This window comes from Schistocerca cancellata, chromosome 3, assembly GCF_023864275.1.
Source record: "Schistocerca cancellata isolate TAMUIC-IGC-003103 chromosome 3, iqSchCanc2.1, whole genome shotgun sequence".
Classification (NCBI taxonomy): Eukaryota; Metazoa; Arthropoda; class Insecta; order Orthoptera; family Acrididae; genus Schistocerca; species Schistocerca cancellata.
The window spans coordinates 232465197-232481315 of NC_064628.1; the positions used below are offsets into that span (position 1 = coordinate 232465197).

A 16119-nucleotide genomic window follows, 5' to 3' on the forward strand; every position below is an offset into this window, starting at 1 on the left:
GTAAGACTAGAGATTTTGTTAGACATGTGTAGAATTAGACTCTGATTTGTTCCTTTCCTGTCACTAACTGTATGTAAGAATGTTTCTGAGTACAATGCTGAAGTTTTAAATCAATGATACAGCATTATTTTATAGAGCCATCAGAAAAATCCTATAATGACCAAATCATATTACAAGTTACTAATCTACCTGCTTAATATTACAACTTTACTTAAGGTGGATAGACATTATGAGTATGAGGAAAAATTATTTGTTTAAATATTGGCCTGACAATTATCATTGTAACTCAGTATCAGTTGTATGACTGATCATGACTTTTTCTGTTAAATATTCTTCAAATGAAGGGCAGATATGGTTTGTATCATATGCATTTTGTTAACTAATATGCATGAAAGACCAATACAGCACACTCAGTCTCCAGTCAGGTTATTCTGTACATCCACATGAACTATGTATCCTTCTCTAGGGTACAGAACAGGGTTTTATATTATTGTACTTAAGTCAATAACAGGTTGTCAGCGGACACCAGGCAAGAAATTGAAAATCCTCAAATATTTAATCATTTAAAGTAAAAGAGCATCTGATTAACCAATCATTCTATAATATACACGAATTCATGAATTCATGCATGTACATTCTGCCTCCCTAATACTTGAATAAAATATATCCCAATTTTAGCAGCATATAGACAACTAATAGTGGTTTGTATAAAGATAATATGGGTCATTTGGAGTATTAAATAATAACAGCAGCTGAGAAGTAAGGAGGAGGATCAATGACATTTTTTTTCCAAAGTAGCTGTCTTTCTACTAAAGAAAAAGTAATCTACAAGTACCGTATTTACTCTATTATACTAGGTTTTTTCCCAGATTCATCATTTGAAAAATATAGAATAATTTTACATTCATAGGTCAACATTTTTACACTGTTTGATGATTTAATATAGGGGTCATCTTACATTTACAGATGAAGCTTTGACAATTGAGATCATGTGCAGATTTATGTGATAAATTTATTAAAAGTGCATAACTATGTTTCATCCTGACAGTGTATTAATTCTGTAAATATTAACTGTTCCAGTTTACTGTAATGTACTATTTTGACAATCTCCTGACAAATGACCAGGGTGGTAAGTATCATATTCAAACATTTAATGTTTTTTATGTTATCCTTTCTGACATGTTCCATACCCACAAAAATCATCTCATTTTTTGGGTCTATGGAATGAAAACAGAATGTTATCTAATCTAATCTTATGTTGAAGAATTCAGAAAGGTTGGAGGGGAACAGTGACACCAGCTTGGATGAGAATATGAATGAATGTGGGGAGGGGAGTGAAGTGCAGACAGCAAATTTTGTATTTCCAACTGTGGGAATGAATAACATGTACCTTGGCCTCAGTTAAACCGCATTTTGGCTGAATCCATTTGAACTCAGAATTGACATGACTTCAAACTTGGACAAGTATTCAACAATAGTATACATAATTATGTTGTTATTGCTGTCACTTGAGAATGGTATAATAGGCCAAAATCATGACTGAATAAACACTTTGGATAATCTTCTAGATCGGAAATAATGTTCTTTCTAAAATGTTGCACGACTATGGATGGAAAAAAAAGAAAAAACAGAAAAAGTGGTGAAAACAGCAGTATTGGTTGCAGATTTGATTTACTTACATTATTTAACCAAGATGTGTGTTTTGCCTAATACAAGGTATCTTCGGATTGATCAGTATAGTGTTGGTAGGTGGGTTTTGGGTACCACGATTAGAGAAATGGCCAAAAAATACACTGCCCCCATCATACATAGTCAAATAAATCAAAGCAAGTATGTGCTCACATCATATGTTAAAAGCGTAACACCGAATAACCTTGCAGGTCTTTGTAGCACAGACCATTGGGTACAATGCATAGATCAGGCCTGTACGTAGTCCGTCACTTGGTAAATACGCTGGAGGCACCATTATTCATTCTTTGATCTGATACATGCCATTATGTGAAAATCCTTTTAAAGATATTTAATAGGAGACTAATTTTGCTACCAAAGCGACAGCAAATTTGTCATTTAAACCATAGTACAAAGTACACTACACTTAACTCAGGTGGAAGAAGGAATTTATTCTGCTCACTAGCTTTAGAAGGGAAAAAAGGACTTTATTACAATTCTGTGTACTAATGTAACATCAAGATTCAGTGCGTACAATGTCAAAACAGCTCACAACAGTTTGAGAGTTTGCTTTAGTTGGTAAATAACATACTACATTTGACTCAGATTCACCTATGTCAATCAGCTTCAACTTCATGAACATGTTTATGCAACTCTTGATTCTACATAACTATATATATATTGGATCGAAAACAAAAATACTTTGTTCTGAAAACATCAATTGCAAAGCTAGAATTAATCAATTTTGTCACAGACATGATAACTGATGATATCTTCCTTGTAGTTTTTCTTGAACCATTAATATCATTTCAGTGACAGAGAAAACACATAAAAATCCTATTAATGTCTAAATTTGTGGTCTACTTACGCAAAACATTTTTACATATATCAATGGAAGAAGACAATGAGTCCTCATGAAACAAGTTTGTGTGTTGCATTCTGCTACTACATACTACATAGGGAAAAAGAATGTTCTTGAGGGCTAGAGCATAGGAAGATTATTTTTTAAGCATTGATCTGAAACATTTCATATGGACCAAACACAAATCAGATCTACAGAACACCACAGTTAAACAAGAGGCTAAAAATATAAGGCTGTACAGAAGTCTCTGTGGGCATCCAGCAAGTACTCAATAACATTTCATTAAAACTTATACATACATACTATGTATGACTAGTGAGTTTTTCCCTGCAGAAGACCAGATTAAACAATCTGTTGATAACAAACACTACCATTCCAGTTTAATTTACAACCATCTTCCATACCTCTTTTCTTTTTTTCCCCTTTAGTTTATACAATTAATCTTAGTGTAGTAAACATGACTATGTTCATGATAACAGGAACTTGTTGATGAGATTTGATATCCTCTCTGGATTATTTAGATGAAGATGATGAGTGCCATCCACATTGTAATGATCCACTGTGCTGCCATTCTTCTTCATCATCTCTAGTGTCTTCATATACACTTCCTCATATATACCACCAATGAAACCTTGATTACCTCTTATGCTGAGGTTGCAGCATTTTACATTCTGAGCTAAGCCAATAAGAGCATCAAATGAGAGACGGCCCCAAACATGAGTCCTCAACCGTGGATCACGTGAAAAGTAATACCTGTGCTCATCACCATGAGGCACACGAATTGCTCCCCTCTCAAGCAGTATTTTACACGAGTCAATTGTTGGAGATTCTCGACTACCTTCATAAATCCGTTTCAGTATTTCCTCATAAGTGTAACTGGGGGGTTTACTTTCTTGCATTTTTTCTTCGACAGATATGATCCAGTCAGCAAACTGATAAGATTTAACATCAACATCTGGTATCTCAGCCATCATTGTCCTGGCACAATCAAGACTAACATATTTGTCAACTTCTTCAGGGTAAGCTGCAGCATACGCAAAACTTGTCGCACTACCAAAAGAGTGTCCAATGAGTGATACCTTTTTCCATTTGAAATGCCTTGTAATCAAACGTAGTGCTAACACAGCATCCACAAACTGATAAAATTTTCCAACTGGAAAATGAGATGAATGTCCATGTCCAGGAAAGTCAATAGCCAAAAGTCCATCCACATTTAAATGAGGAACTAAAGGATCAAAAGTCCCAGCATTATCCTCATATCCATGTAAAGCAATTACTGGCTGGATATCCGTCCGTCCCCACCACTTACCTGTCAAGAAAGAAATGCTAAAGTAATCTGTAAAATATTGTAGTTCACTATTTTTTTGTGTTTTAGTTTTACCTTGACCACGAAGTGAAAACATAATCTGCTGTTATTTGTATAAGTAATATTCTTCATGTAAAAATTCCAGGTTGATAGGCCACGGTTGATGTATAAAACTCTCCCCTGACGTTTTGTCTCCCGCAGTCGGTGACGAAATGTTAGGGGAGAGTTTTATACATCGACCACGGCCTATCAGCCCAGAAGTTTTAAGTGAAGACAATACCAGCCGTGAAAGCCTACATTGTATGATCATAAGCAATATTGTTAAAAGATAATAGTCTTTCCTATGTCTCAGCAACATTGTGCACAGAAATTATTACTGACAGAAATGATTGATTCTTGTGCCACAATATTGAGTACTAATAGCCAGTATGTTCACACTTTTGTTTGGTTACAATTATGATTTAGTAGTAAGAAGACATGGCTGACATTCTTCAGTGAGATCAACTTTTGCTGCTAATGATAAATTGTTAAAAACTGATGAGTCTGCAAAATCAGTTTCTAATCAAACTTCTAAAGAAAATGTCTGTTATGGACAACAGAGGAACATTACTACTACCTTCTAGCCAATGCGTGAAACATATAGTATGGAACAGTGACTTTTGGAGGGAGTGCAACATTGACACCACATGTCACTGAATTATTCTGCTGTAGTTGAAAATTTTACACAACAGAGAAATATCCAACAGAATGTCATGCCAGATACCTGCGTACAAATCAATTAATCTGGAATGTGTACTGCATTTTTCTTCTTTTATTGTTTTAATTATTTATAGTTCCCTTAATTTGTTTCATTACTATGTGCCACACAAATTGCCTGACCTCAACCTCGATTACGTAATCATTACCTGAAAGAGGGTGAGCAAATAAGTTTCTAAATGTCTCCTGCTAAAAACACACATTTCTGAAGTGATGGAGTTCATTAAAGACAACACTTGGCTTTCTCAACTGTAACATTATATATCCGGTTTCCAGGGGCTTTGATGCTTAAATGGTTGATTCTTATTTCTAATCAGTCTTAACATTTAAAATAGGTTTTTTTGAAAATAAACTGATGGACATAAGTTGTGCTTTAACCTCTTTTAGTAGTCTGAAATAAAGCTTCCCGGTTGTACTAATGTCATTGTAAAAAGTCCATCTTGGAAGTGTTGGCATGGATACTTACAGGTCCTACTAGCCCGCTGCATTAATAAAATCTGCCACTATGGTGCTTAGCTCTGGACTATAGGTCCAGTTCTTTGATAATTCTGAGTGCATTCGATAACAACAAAGAGTGAAGTTTGAAGTAGTTCGATGCAAAATATATCATGCTTGAAAAATCTTTAAAACAGTTTTGCATAGTACTATTTATTTATTTCTTCCTGCTGAAGATGTACAAATAGATAGGCATTCAGATATGATGGCTGAAAAGAGTTTTCACTGAATAATGAGTCAACAGCTTAATAACTGCTCAACACTTTTTCAGAATGAAACACACAACTTCATACGCCGCCATTAACATGCTTGTATCAGAACACAAGAGAACAAGCACAGTTTTAGTACAAAACCAAATAGCTGTGGCCATTAGGAACAAACACCTATGAAATTTTTAGTCAACCTGTTTTAAGAATTTCAGTTATAAATGTCTTCCATTCCCTGAGTTCTTATCTTTGTCCACCGGAGTTGACGACAATGTGCAATCAGTAGAGCACAAGAAGACAAGAATGTATTCTACTATCTAAGGCCGGCAAATTTACTGGATTTCTAATAAAAGTGACAAGATAGATATGATTATAGATTTTGTTAGCCATACTGGTATTTATAACCAGAACATGAAATTTTTTCTCCCCGGGGAAGATTCACATATTTGAAGTTTCTGAGGACAATGCTGACATTTCAGGTAAATGATACAGCACAATTTTATAGAATTAAGAGAAAAACCTATAATTACCATATCACATTACGAGTTACTAGTCTATTTGCTTGATATTGTAGCTTTACTCAAGAGGATAGCTATTATGTGTGCAAAGAAAAATTAAGTATTTAAGTAATGTCCTGGCACATCAGAAGTATACCTGTATTTAACAGAAGAAGTCACAAGAGCAGACATACATCGTAGCATGAGCATATTGCCATTTGAAACGACACATATGACCAAATACAGCCCACTCAGCCCCCAGTCAGATTGTTCTGCACTTCCATACAGACTATGCATCCTTCTCTAGGAATCAGAATGGTGTTTTATATTATGATGCAGAAGTCATTAATAGGGTGTCCCACATAATTAAACACAGAGTAAACCCAAATACTTAGACTCACAAATCTAAATTCTGCATAACCGTAACATTTGAATCAAATATATCCTGATTTTGACAGTATAGAGACAGCTGGTAGTTATCTGCATAAAGATGAAATGCTTTTTTTGAAGTAATAGATAATAAAAGCAGCTGAGTAGTATATAAGGAAGAACAGTGTTGGTTCCTCCCACCAACCCTACAGTAGCTACTTTTTTCCTAAACTACATATATGAATTCCTCATTTGAAAAATACAGGGGTGTCATATTTGCAGATTAAACTACTGCTGCCGAGGTGAACATTTTTACAGTCTGTAATAGGTGAATATAGGGATCATCTTATGTTTACAGATGAAGTTTGCGTAATTCAAGTCATGTGCAGATTTATTTTTTGTCTTTAAACTACAGTTTGCCTGAATCTATTTGTAGCTTTAACAGAATTGACTTTAAAATTGGACAAATACTTAACTATTGTATACATTTCTGCAGGAGGTGAGAGAAGTCTAGATAGCAGCCATTGCTGTACATACGTGTTTCATGCAGCAATGCAGCTGTGAAGTATGATGGAAACAAAAGAGGGTGTGTCAGCTGCAGGTTCTATGCAGCCAGTGAGAGAGCAGTGAACAGGTGACAGGTTTCAAAGCAAGAGACAAAGGAATATTGTCACATCCTCACAATAATAGAGACATGAAACATGTTATGTAGTCAGAAAAAAAGCAGCAGTATTCTCAAGGTCCACCAGAACCATAACCACAGAAACTGCAACAAATTCGGAAGAAACAACCAAATATTTTTGACAACCAAGATTATAAATTTCATTGCAGCTTTTAAACAGAAATACTTTGTCTCTTTATTCACCGGCTTAGGTGAAACTATTGTCCCAGATAATGATACCAGTGGTGATGGTGATGAAAAATAGTGGTACTACATACAGACGGCTTAGACAGCATGCAAAAATGGAAGTGAAGGTAACAATTAATGTAAACATTTCTTTTTGTTCATTTTATTTCTCCTTGTACTATAGAGACTATCAATAAATACCTAAAGTTTAAAATAAGTATAATGTTAACAAACGGAGAGTGATTTCAGTTCAGGAACTATTTTTTTATCAGAACTGGAAATTTTTTTAATTACTTGACTGCAGTATTCTATGAAGTTTTACTGTATTTGGAATGTTTTCTCAAGTTAGAATGAAGGGAGAAACATCTCATAGGTATACAGAGGGCAAACAACAAGTGCCATTCTGAGGAAGAGGAGAGGTCATGTTCGATCTTTTCCAAAGGAACTATCCTGAAATTTACTAAAACCAATTGCTGCTGCTGTTGTTGTTGTCTTCAGTCCTGAGACTGGTTTGATGCAGCTCTCCATGCTAATCTATCCTGTGCAAGCTTCTTCATCTCCCAGTACTTACTGCAACCTACATCCTTCTGAATCTGCTTAGTGTATCTGAATCTGCTTAGTGTATTCATCTCTTGGTCTCCCTCTACGATTTTTACCCTCCACGCTGCCCTCCAATGCTAAATTTGTGATCCCTTGATGCCTCAGAACATGTCCTACCAAGCGATCCCTTCTTCTTGTCAAGTTGTGCCACAAACTCCTCTTCTCCCCAATTCTATTCAATACCTCCTCATTAGTTATGTGATCTACCCATCTAATCTTCAGCATTCTTCTGTAGCACCACAATTCGAAAGCTTCTATTCTCTTCTTGTCCAAACTATTTATCGTCCATGTTTCACTTCCATACATGGCTACACTCCATACAAATACTTTCAGAAATGACTTCCTGACACTTAAATCAATACTCGATGTTAACAAATTTCTCTTCTTCAGAAATGCTTTCCTTGCCATTGCCAGTCTACATTTTATATCCTCTCTACTTCGACCATCATCAGTTATTTTGCTCCCAAAATAGCAAAACTCCTTTACTACTTTAAGTGTCTCATTTCCTAATCTAATTCCTTCAGCATCACCCAATTAAATTCGACTACATTCCATTATCCTCGTTTTACTTTTGTTGATGTTCATCTTATATCCTCCTTTCAAGACACTGTCCATTCCATTCAACTGCTCTTCCAAGTCCTTTGCTGTCTCTGACAGAATTACAATGTCATCGGCGAACCTCAACGTTTTTATTTCTTCTCCATGGACTTTAATACCTACTCCGAATTTTTCTTTTGTTTCCTTTACTGCTTGTTCAATATACAGATTGAATAACATCGGGGACAGGCTACAACCCTATCTCACTCCCTTCCCAACCACTGCTTCCCTTTCATGTCCCTCGACTCTTATAACTGCCATCTGGTTCCTGTACAAATTCTAAATAGCCTTTCGCTCTCTGTATTTTACCCATGCCACCTTTAGAATTTGAAAGAGAGTATTCCAGTAAACATTGTCAAAAGCTTTCTCTAAGTCCTCAAATGCTAGAAATGTAGGTTTGCCTTTCCTTAAACTATTTTCTAAGATAAGTCGTCGGGTCAGTATTGCCTCACGTATTCCAACATTTCTGCGGAATCCAAACTGATCTTCGATGAGGTCAGCTTCTACCAGTTTTTCCATTCATCTGTAAAGAATTCGCATTAGTATTTTGGAGCTGTGACTTATTAAACTGATAGTTCGGTAATTTTCACATCTGTCAACACCTGCTTTCTTTGGGATTGGAATTATTATATTCTTCTTGAAGTCTGAGGGTATTTCGCCTGTCTCATACATCTTGCTCACCAGATGGTAGAGTTTTGTCAGGACCCATTTCATCTTCATCTACATTCTCTTCCATTTCCATAATATTGTCCTCAAGTACATCGCCCTTGTATAGACCCTCTATATACTCCTTCCACCTTTCTGCTTTCCCTTCTTTGCTTAGAACCGGGTTTCCATCTGAGCTCATGATATTCATCCAAGTGGCTCTCTTTTCTCCAAAGGTCTCTTTAATTTTCCTGTAGGCAGTATCTATCTTACCCCTAGAGAGATAAGCCCCTACATCCTTACATTTGTCCTCTAGCCATCCCTGCTTAGCCATTTTGCACTTCCTGTCGATCTCATTTTTGAGACGTTTGTATTCCCTTTTGCCTGCTTCATTTACTGCATTTTTATATTTTCTCCTTTCATCAATTAAATTCAATATTTCTTCTGTTACCAAAGGATTTCTACTAGCCCTCGTCTTTTTACCTACTTGATCCTCTGCTGCCTTCACTATTTCATCTCTCAAAGCTACCTATTCTTCTTCTACTGCATTCCTTTCTTCTGTTCTTGTCAATCATTCCCTAATGCTCTCTCTGAAACTCTCTACAATCCCTAGTTCTTTCAATTTATCCAGGTCCCATCTCCTTACATTTCTGCAGTTTCTTCAGTTTTAATCTACAGTTCATAACCAATAAATTGTGGTCAGAATCCACATCTGCCCCTGGAAATGTTTTACAATTTAAAACTTTGTTCCTAAATCTCTGTCTTACCATTATATAATCTATCTGATACCTTCTAGTATCTCCAGGATTCTTCCATGTATACAACCTTCTTTTATGATTCTTGAACCAAGTGTTAGCTATGATTAAGTTATGCTCTGTACAAAATTCTACCAGACGGCTTCCTCTTTCATTTCTCTCCCCCAATCCATATTCACCCACTGTGTTTCCTTCTCTCCCTTTTCCTACTCTTGAATTCCAGTCACCCATGACTATTAAATTTTCGTCTCCCTCCACTACCTGAATAATTTCTTTTATCTCATCATACATTTCATCAATTTCTTCGTCATCTGCAGAGCTAGTTGGCATATAAACTTGTACTACTGTAGTAAGCATGGGCTTCGTGTCTATCTTGGCCACAATAATGCATTCACTATGCTGTTGGTAGTAGCTTACCCACACTCCTATTTTTTTATTCATTATTAAACCTATTCCTGCATTACCCCTATTTGATTTTGTATTTATAACCTGTATTTATAACCCTGTATTCACCTGACCAAAAGTCTTGTTCCTCCTGCCACCAAACTTCACTAATTCCCACTATATCTAACTTCAACCTATCCATTTCCCTTTCTAAATTTTCTAACCTACCTGTCCGATTAAGGGATCTGACATTCCACGCTCCGATCCGTAGAACACCAGTTTTCTTTCTCCTGATAAAGACTTCCTCTTGAGTAGTCCCCGCGCGCAGATCCGAATGGGGGATTATTTTACCTCCGGAATATTTTACCCAAGAGGACGCCATCATCATTTTACCATACAGTAAAGCTGCATGCCCTCAGGAAAAAATTACGGCTGTAGTTTCCCCTTGCTTTCAGCCGTTCACAGTACCAGCACAGCAAGGCCATTTTGGTTAGTGTTGCAAGGCCAGATCAGTCAATCATCCAGACTGTTGCCCCTGCAACTATTGAAAAGGCCGCTGCCCCTCTTCAGGAACCACACGTTTGTCTGACCAGTTAAGATAACCTAAACGTTGATAGCTAGATGAGGATCTGAACCATCCTTCTCATTACTGTTGCACCATCTCACTCACTGCTTTCCTGAGCATGAGCCTGTAGGCAACAGTTTTCCATTAGTAGCTCGTCAATTTCATGTGAGTGTTTAGTTGATTCTCGACACAAAATACAATATTTTATGGGTGCAAATGGAGTAATGGATATTTAAGTAGGTCAGAGAATTTAAATAACTGAGGTCTGATTTATAGTAAAAGCAACAACAATAATATTATTTGAAAAATATCACCAGGAAGAAAAATTATAAAAATGGCCTTACTTAAGAAGATAAAATTTGAAGGTTTTAGAAATGACATTTCCCGTCTTGTTTATTATTCAGTGTATTTTTTTCAGAACTGTAAGTTCAGCCTATTATGTTACTCAGGTTACAGAAGTAACAACATAATTATGTCACTTGAGAATGACGTAACAGGACAAAATCGCAATTCCGAATAAATGCACTGAACAACTGTTTGGCCAAAAACTGTTGCAACTTCTAAAATATTGCAGGACTTTGGGCAAAAAAAAGTTCAATAGGAGACTGCTTTCTCTGCCAAAGAGACAGCAAAATTGCCATTTAATCCTTGATAGGGAGTACACACATTCAGATAGAGTCAAGGAACTTATTTTGCTTACTAGCATCAGGAATAAGAGGACTTGTTTACAACTGCTTGTACTAATGTAACATTACCTCTAGCATGAAGAATCCAGTGCGGAACATCTACTACATTTTCAAAAATTACAGACTGAAGCACAGAAAATTTATATGGAGATCTGTTACTGTGAAGTGGGATATGTTCTTTAAGAAATAAACACAAGCAAAGAGAGAACAGTATTTAAGTCTGGAACTATAAGTAGTTTTCCTTACTTCACTCACAATCATCCCTAAAACATATTTTCATGTCAAATGCTTCTAGACAACAATATCAGTTACATGACAATCTTTTCCATTATTACCAGCGGAAGTCTGTAAATGTTCACTGCTGATGAGATAACTTGTAAGGAAGTGTATGAGATGTATGACAATTTCACAGACAAGCAATAAGATTCACAGCAGTTTATCACGGCCAGTACATTAGGGTCAAAGCATTTCACACAACACTAAAATCAACTATTAATATCTGTGAGCAGTTGAGTGAATACTAGCCGGCTACAAAATCATTATTTAAGCTACTACTTCATAATCAAAAGTCCACAGTTTTATAATACATCAGTCATATGGAATTATTTTTTACTTGGAGACAAAAATTATCTTGAGATAACAACACAAAATAGAGATACAAGGTCCAGGAGGGATTATGTACATGCCTTTGTAGAAAAAAAGGAAGGGATGATTTTAACATACTATCAGTATAAATGTACTCATTTGAAATGATTTACAGAAATGAACTTTAACTCTTTGTGATAAACTGTGTGACTAGTCCTTAGTGTAAAGCAATGTGTGTGTTGTTCTTTGTCAACAAAAGTGATGCAGCAATTGAGGGCAGGGTTAGGGGGTGGGGGGATGCAGGTAAATTCCCTTTTAAACATTGTTGATGTGGCTAAAACATACGCATAAATATCATATCATCATTTAACTGAACACTGTGTTAAATTACACAACACATGCTATTGTGCAGTGCTTACCATACATACTCTATGCTCCATACAGACTACTACTATACATTCGTAATTTCTCCCCTCCCCTGTCCTTTGCAGCTCACACTGTAATTTCCTCACACTGTAATTTCCTACAACAGCTACTGATGGTGATATGTGAGACTAGCTACACATCAGTACATGTTCCTAAGTTAACTTGTGAGATATCACCTATTGTCGGTGTATCGTAAAGCTGTTGCATTATTTCTACATCTACATCTATATTCTGCAAACCACTGTGAAGTGCCTGGCAGAGGGTATGTTTCATGATACCAGTTATTAGGTTTTCTTCTCATTCCATTCACATATGAAGCACAGGAAGAATGACTGAACACCTCTATGCATGCAGTAATTATTTTAATCTTATCCTCATGATCCCTTCGTGAGCAATACATACTGGGTTGTAGTATATTCCTAGAGTCATCATTTAAAGCTTTTTCTTGAAACTTTGTTAATAGACTTTCTCGAGATAGATTACATCTGTCTTGAAGAATCTTTCAGTTCAGTTTCTTCAGTATATCTGTGACACTCTCCCATAGATCAAACAAACCTGTGACCATTCATACTACCCTTCTCTATATACATTCAATATCCTCTGTTAGTCTTACTTGGTATGGGTCTCATACACATGAGCAATTTCCTAGGACTGAACGCACAGGTAATTTGTAAGCAACCCCTTCATACACTGATTGCACTTTCCCAGTATTCTACCAACAAACTAATGTACACGACCTGTTTTACACATGACTGAGCCTATAAGATCATTCCATTTCACATTCTTACAAAGTTTTGTACCCAGGTATTTGTATGATCTGGCTGATTCCAACAGTGACTTAATGATATTATTGTCATAGGATACTATGTTTCTTCATTTTGTGAAGTGCACAATTTTACATGTCTGAACATTTAAAGCAAGTTGCCAATCACTGCGCCACTTTGACATCTTATCAAGATCTGACTGAATATTTATGCAGCTTCTTTAAGATAGTACTTCATCATAGATAAGTACATAATTTACAATAAGCCTGATTTTACCATTAATATTGTCTGCAAGGTCATTAGTATACAACATGAACACCAATTGTCCCAACATACTTCCCTGGGGCACACGTTTAGTTACTTCTGATGACTCTCCATCTAAGATAACATGCTGTGTCCTCCCTACCAAAAAGTCTTCAATCCAGTCACAAATTTCACTTGATACCCCATATGATCCTACTTTTGGAGTAAGCATAGATGTGGTACTGGGTCAAACGCTTTTAAGAAATATAGAAATACTGCATCTACCTGACTGCTTTGACTGAAAGCTTTCTGTATGTCATGCAAGAAAAGTGCAACTTGGGTTTCACATGATAGATGTTTTCAGAATCCATGCTGGTTGGCATTGAAGAGGTCATTCTGTTCAAGATACCTCATTATGTTTGACCTCAGAATATGTTCCAAGATTCTACAACAAATCTGTGTCAAAGATATTGGACGGTAGTTTTGTGGATCACTTTTGCTTTCCTTCTTGTAGATGGGTGTAACCTGTGCTTTTTTCCAAGAAATGGGTACGGTTTGTTGTTCGAGGGATCTGTGATAGATTATATTCAGAAGAAGGGGCTGATTCAGCTGGAAATTCAGTACAGAATCTGACAAGGATTCCACTGGGCCCCACAGCTTTGTTCAATTTTAACGATTTCAGCTGTTTCTCAACATCATTGACACTAATACTTATTTCATTCATATTTTCAGTGGTGTCAGGATTAAATTTGGACATTTCTCCTGGGTTTTCCATTCTAAAGGAACTACTCAGTATAGTGGCACCCACCGAGTCGAGAGGACCTGCATCAGAGCAGCACTTGTGTGATAAACTGTAAATTAATTTAGTCATTGTTTTTTGTTCATGTGCTTATGCAAAGAAGTGAACTGTTCTCATGTGTATTTTACTGTGATTAGAAAACTAACTGTAGTGTTCATTTTTGCGTGAGACTTGTGAATATCATCGTGTAGGGCAACTTCCTAGTGTAAATTTTCCTTGTGTAGAGAAATTTATTTCTTTTTAATAGCTTGTGGTCTCAGAGTTCAGTGAGAAAGCTGCACACCAACTTTTAGTATTTATTTATTCTCCTTTGGTATATTTTCAAACCCAGTAACACCTTTTGAGATTTTATCTATTTTATACACAGTACTATACGGCTAGGGATTTCGCTTATGTGAGCGGACACAAGGAGAGTTTCCTGCTGTCCATAAATAGCTGGAAGCTGCGTTGGCTACCGTCCACATGCTTCTAGCTAATACTCGAAGTTGCAGTGACGACGGGGAGCTGTGGACGAGACCTGTGACACCTTTGGTGTCACTGGAATCCCCTGGTGGCCTGGACATCACTGTGGCTTCCGATATGCAATATCTGACCGGTGCATCCTCACTCCAGAGTGGGTGGCAGACAGTGGTCGGTCCGCATGTCACTAGGCGGAAGGCGAAAGAGGGAGCAGGCCGTGCGGATGGATCCCTACGTCTTTGCAACAGGTATGAGGTGCTTCCCAGTGTTGACGATAACTTTGAGCCAGCACGGGATGCTTCTCATGTTTGGCCAGCAATCGATTTTCCTGCCCAGACCAGACAAGTACAGAGGGTGGGTATGCTAGTCATCGGAAGCTCCAATGTTAGGCAAGTGATGGAGCCCCTCAGGGAGATAGCAGACAAGGTGAAGAAGAATTCCAGTGTGCATTTGGTTTGTTTGCCAGGAGGTCTCATCCGTGATGTGGAGGAGGCCCTGCCAGTGGTTAATGAGCAAACTGGGTGCAACCGGCTGCGTGTAGTGGTACATGTCGGCACAAATGATGCCTGCCACTTGGGTTCTGAGGCCATCCTCAGCTCCTTTCGGTGGCTGGCTGATTTGGTGAATGCAACTAGCAACACACTCAGATTGCAGGTTAAGCTGTCTATTTTGTAGCATCATACGCAGGGTTAATCGCGGTCTTCTGGTTTGGAGCAGAGTGGAAGGTCTAAACCAGTGGCTCAGGCAGCTCTGCAACACTATCGGATGCAAATTTCTCGACCTCCACTATTGGGTGCAGAATTGTAGGGTTCCCCTTAATAGGTCAGGCGTGCACTACACGCAGGAAGCGGCTACTAGGGTAGCGGAGTACATGTGAGATGCACATGGGTCATTTTTACATTAGAGGCCCCCTCCCTTGGGAGCAAACACAATTTGCCAGTTAGACCAGCCACAGCGACCTCAGAGAATCTTTGTCCTCGCAGATAAGAGAGAGAAAAGTTTAATATGAGTTTATTAAACTGCAAGAGCATCCAAGGAAAGGTCCCAGAATTAGTATCGTTTATTGAAGGTTATAATGCACAGATAGTATTTGGAACTGAAAGCTGGTTGAAGCCAGACATAAAAGACAATGAAATCCTAAGTTCCAACTGGAATGTTTATTGTAAGGATAGGTTAGTCACCAGTGGTGGCAGCATGTTTATTGCAGTAAAAAATTCAATAAAATCTAGCGAGGTTATCATATTTTGAATGTGAATTAATCTGGGTGAAAATGAGTATTAAAGAACGGTCAAAAATGGTGATCAGTCTATAAATAGACCACCTAGGTCAGGATTTGTAGTTGTAGAGCACTTCAGGCATTAGTTATTTTCCTGATCATGCCATTGTAATAGGGGATGACTTCATCTTGCCGGGTATAGATTGGGAGCGTTATACCACAAAAACTGGTGACAGAGACGGGGAACCGTGTGGCATTGTTCAGGATGTCTTGTCCAAAAATTATCTTGAGCAGTTAGTTAGAGAACCAACTTGTGAGGGTAACATCTTAGACCTCCTGACAACAAACAAACCTGAACTTTTGAATCAGTTAACATAGAGGAAGGTATC

At 37.3% G+C, this 16119-nt stretch overlaps 1 protein-coding gene across 4 annotated transcripts in view; it reads right to left on the minus strand.

Annotated features, from left to right (window-relative positions):
* Nucleotides 1-16119, minus strand: part of LOC126174869 (probable serine hydrolase) — a 71571-nt gene that overhangs the window by 23017 nt on the left and 32435 nt on the right. Inside the window, exon 3 of one of the 4 annotated variants that reach the window (XM_049921278.1) lies at nucleotides 1959-3839. The exons of the other annotated variants lie outside the window; for them this stretch is intronic. Coding sequence (XP_049777235.1) covers nucleotides 2998-3839 — 842 coding nt within the window. The 3' untranslated portion in view covers nucleotides 1959-2997. Of the gene's footprint in view, nucleotides 1-1958; nucleotides 3840-16119 lie in introns of those variants that run through there. 4 annotated transcript variants of the gene reach the window in all.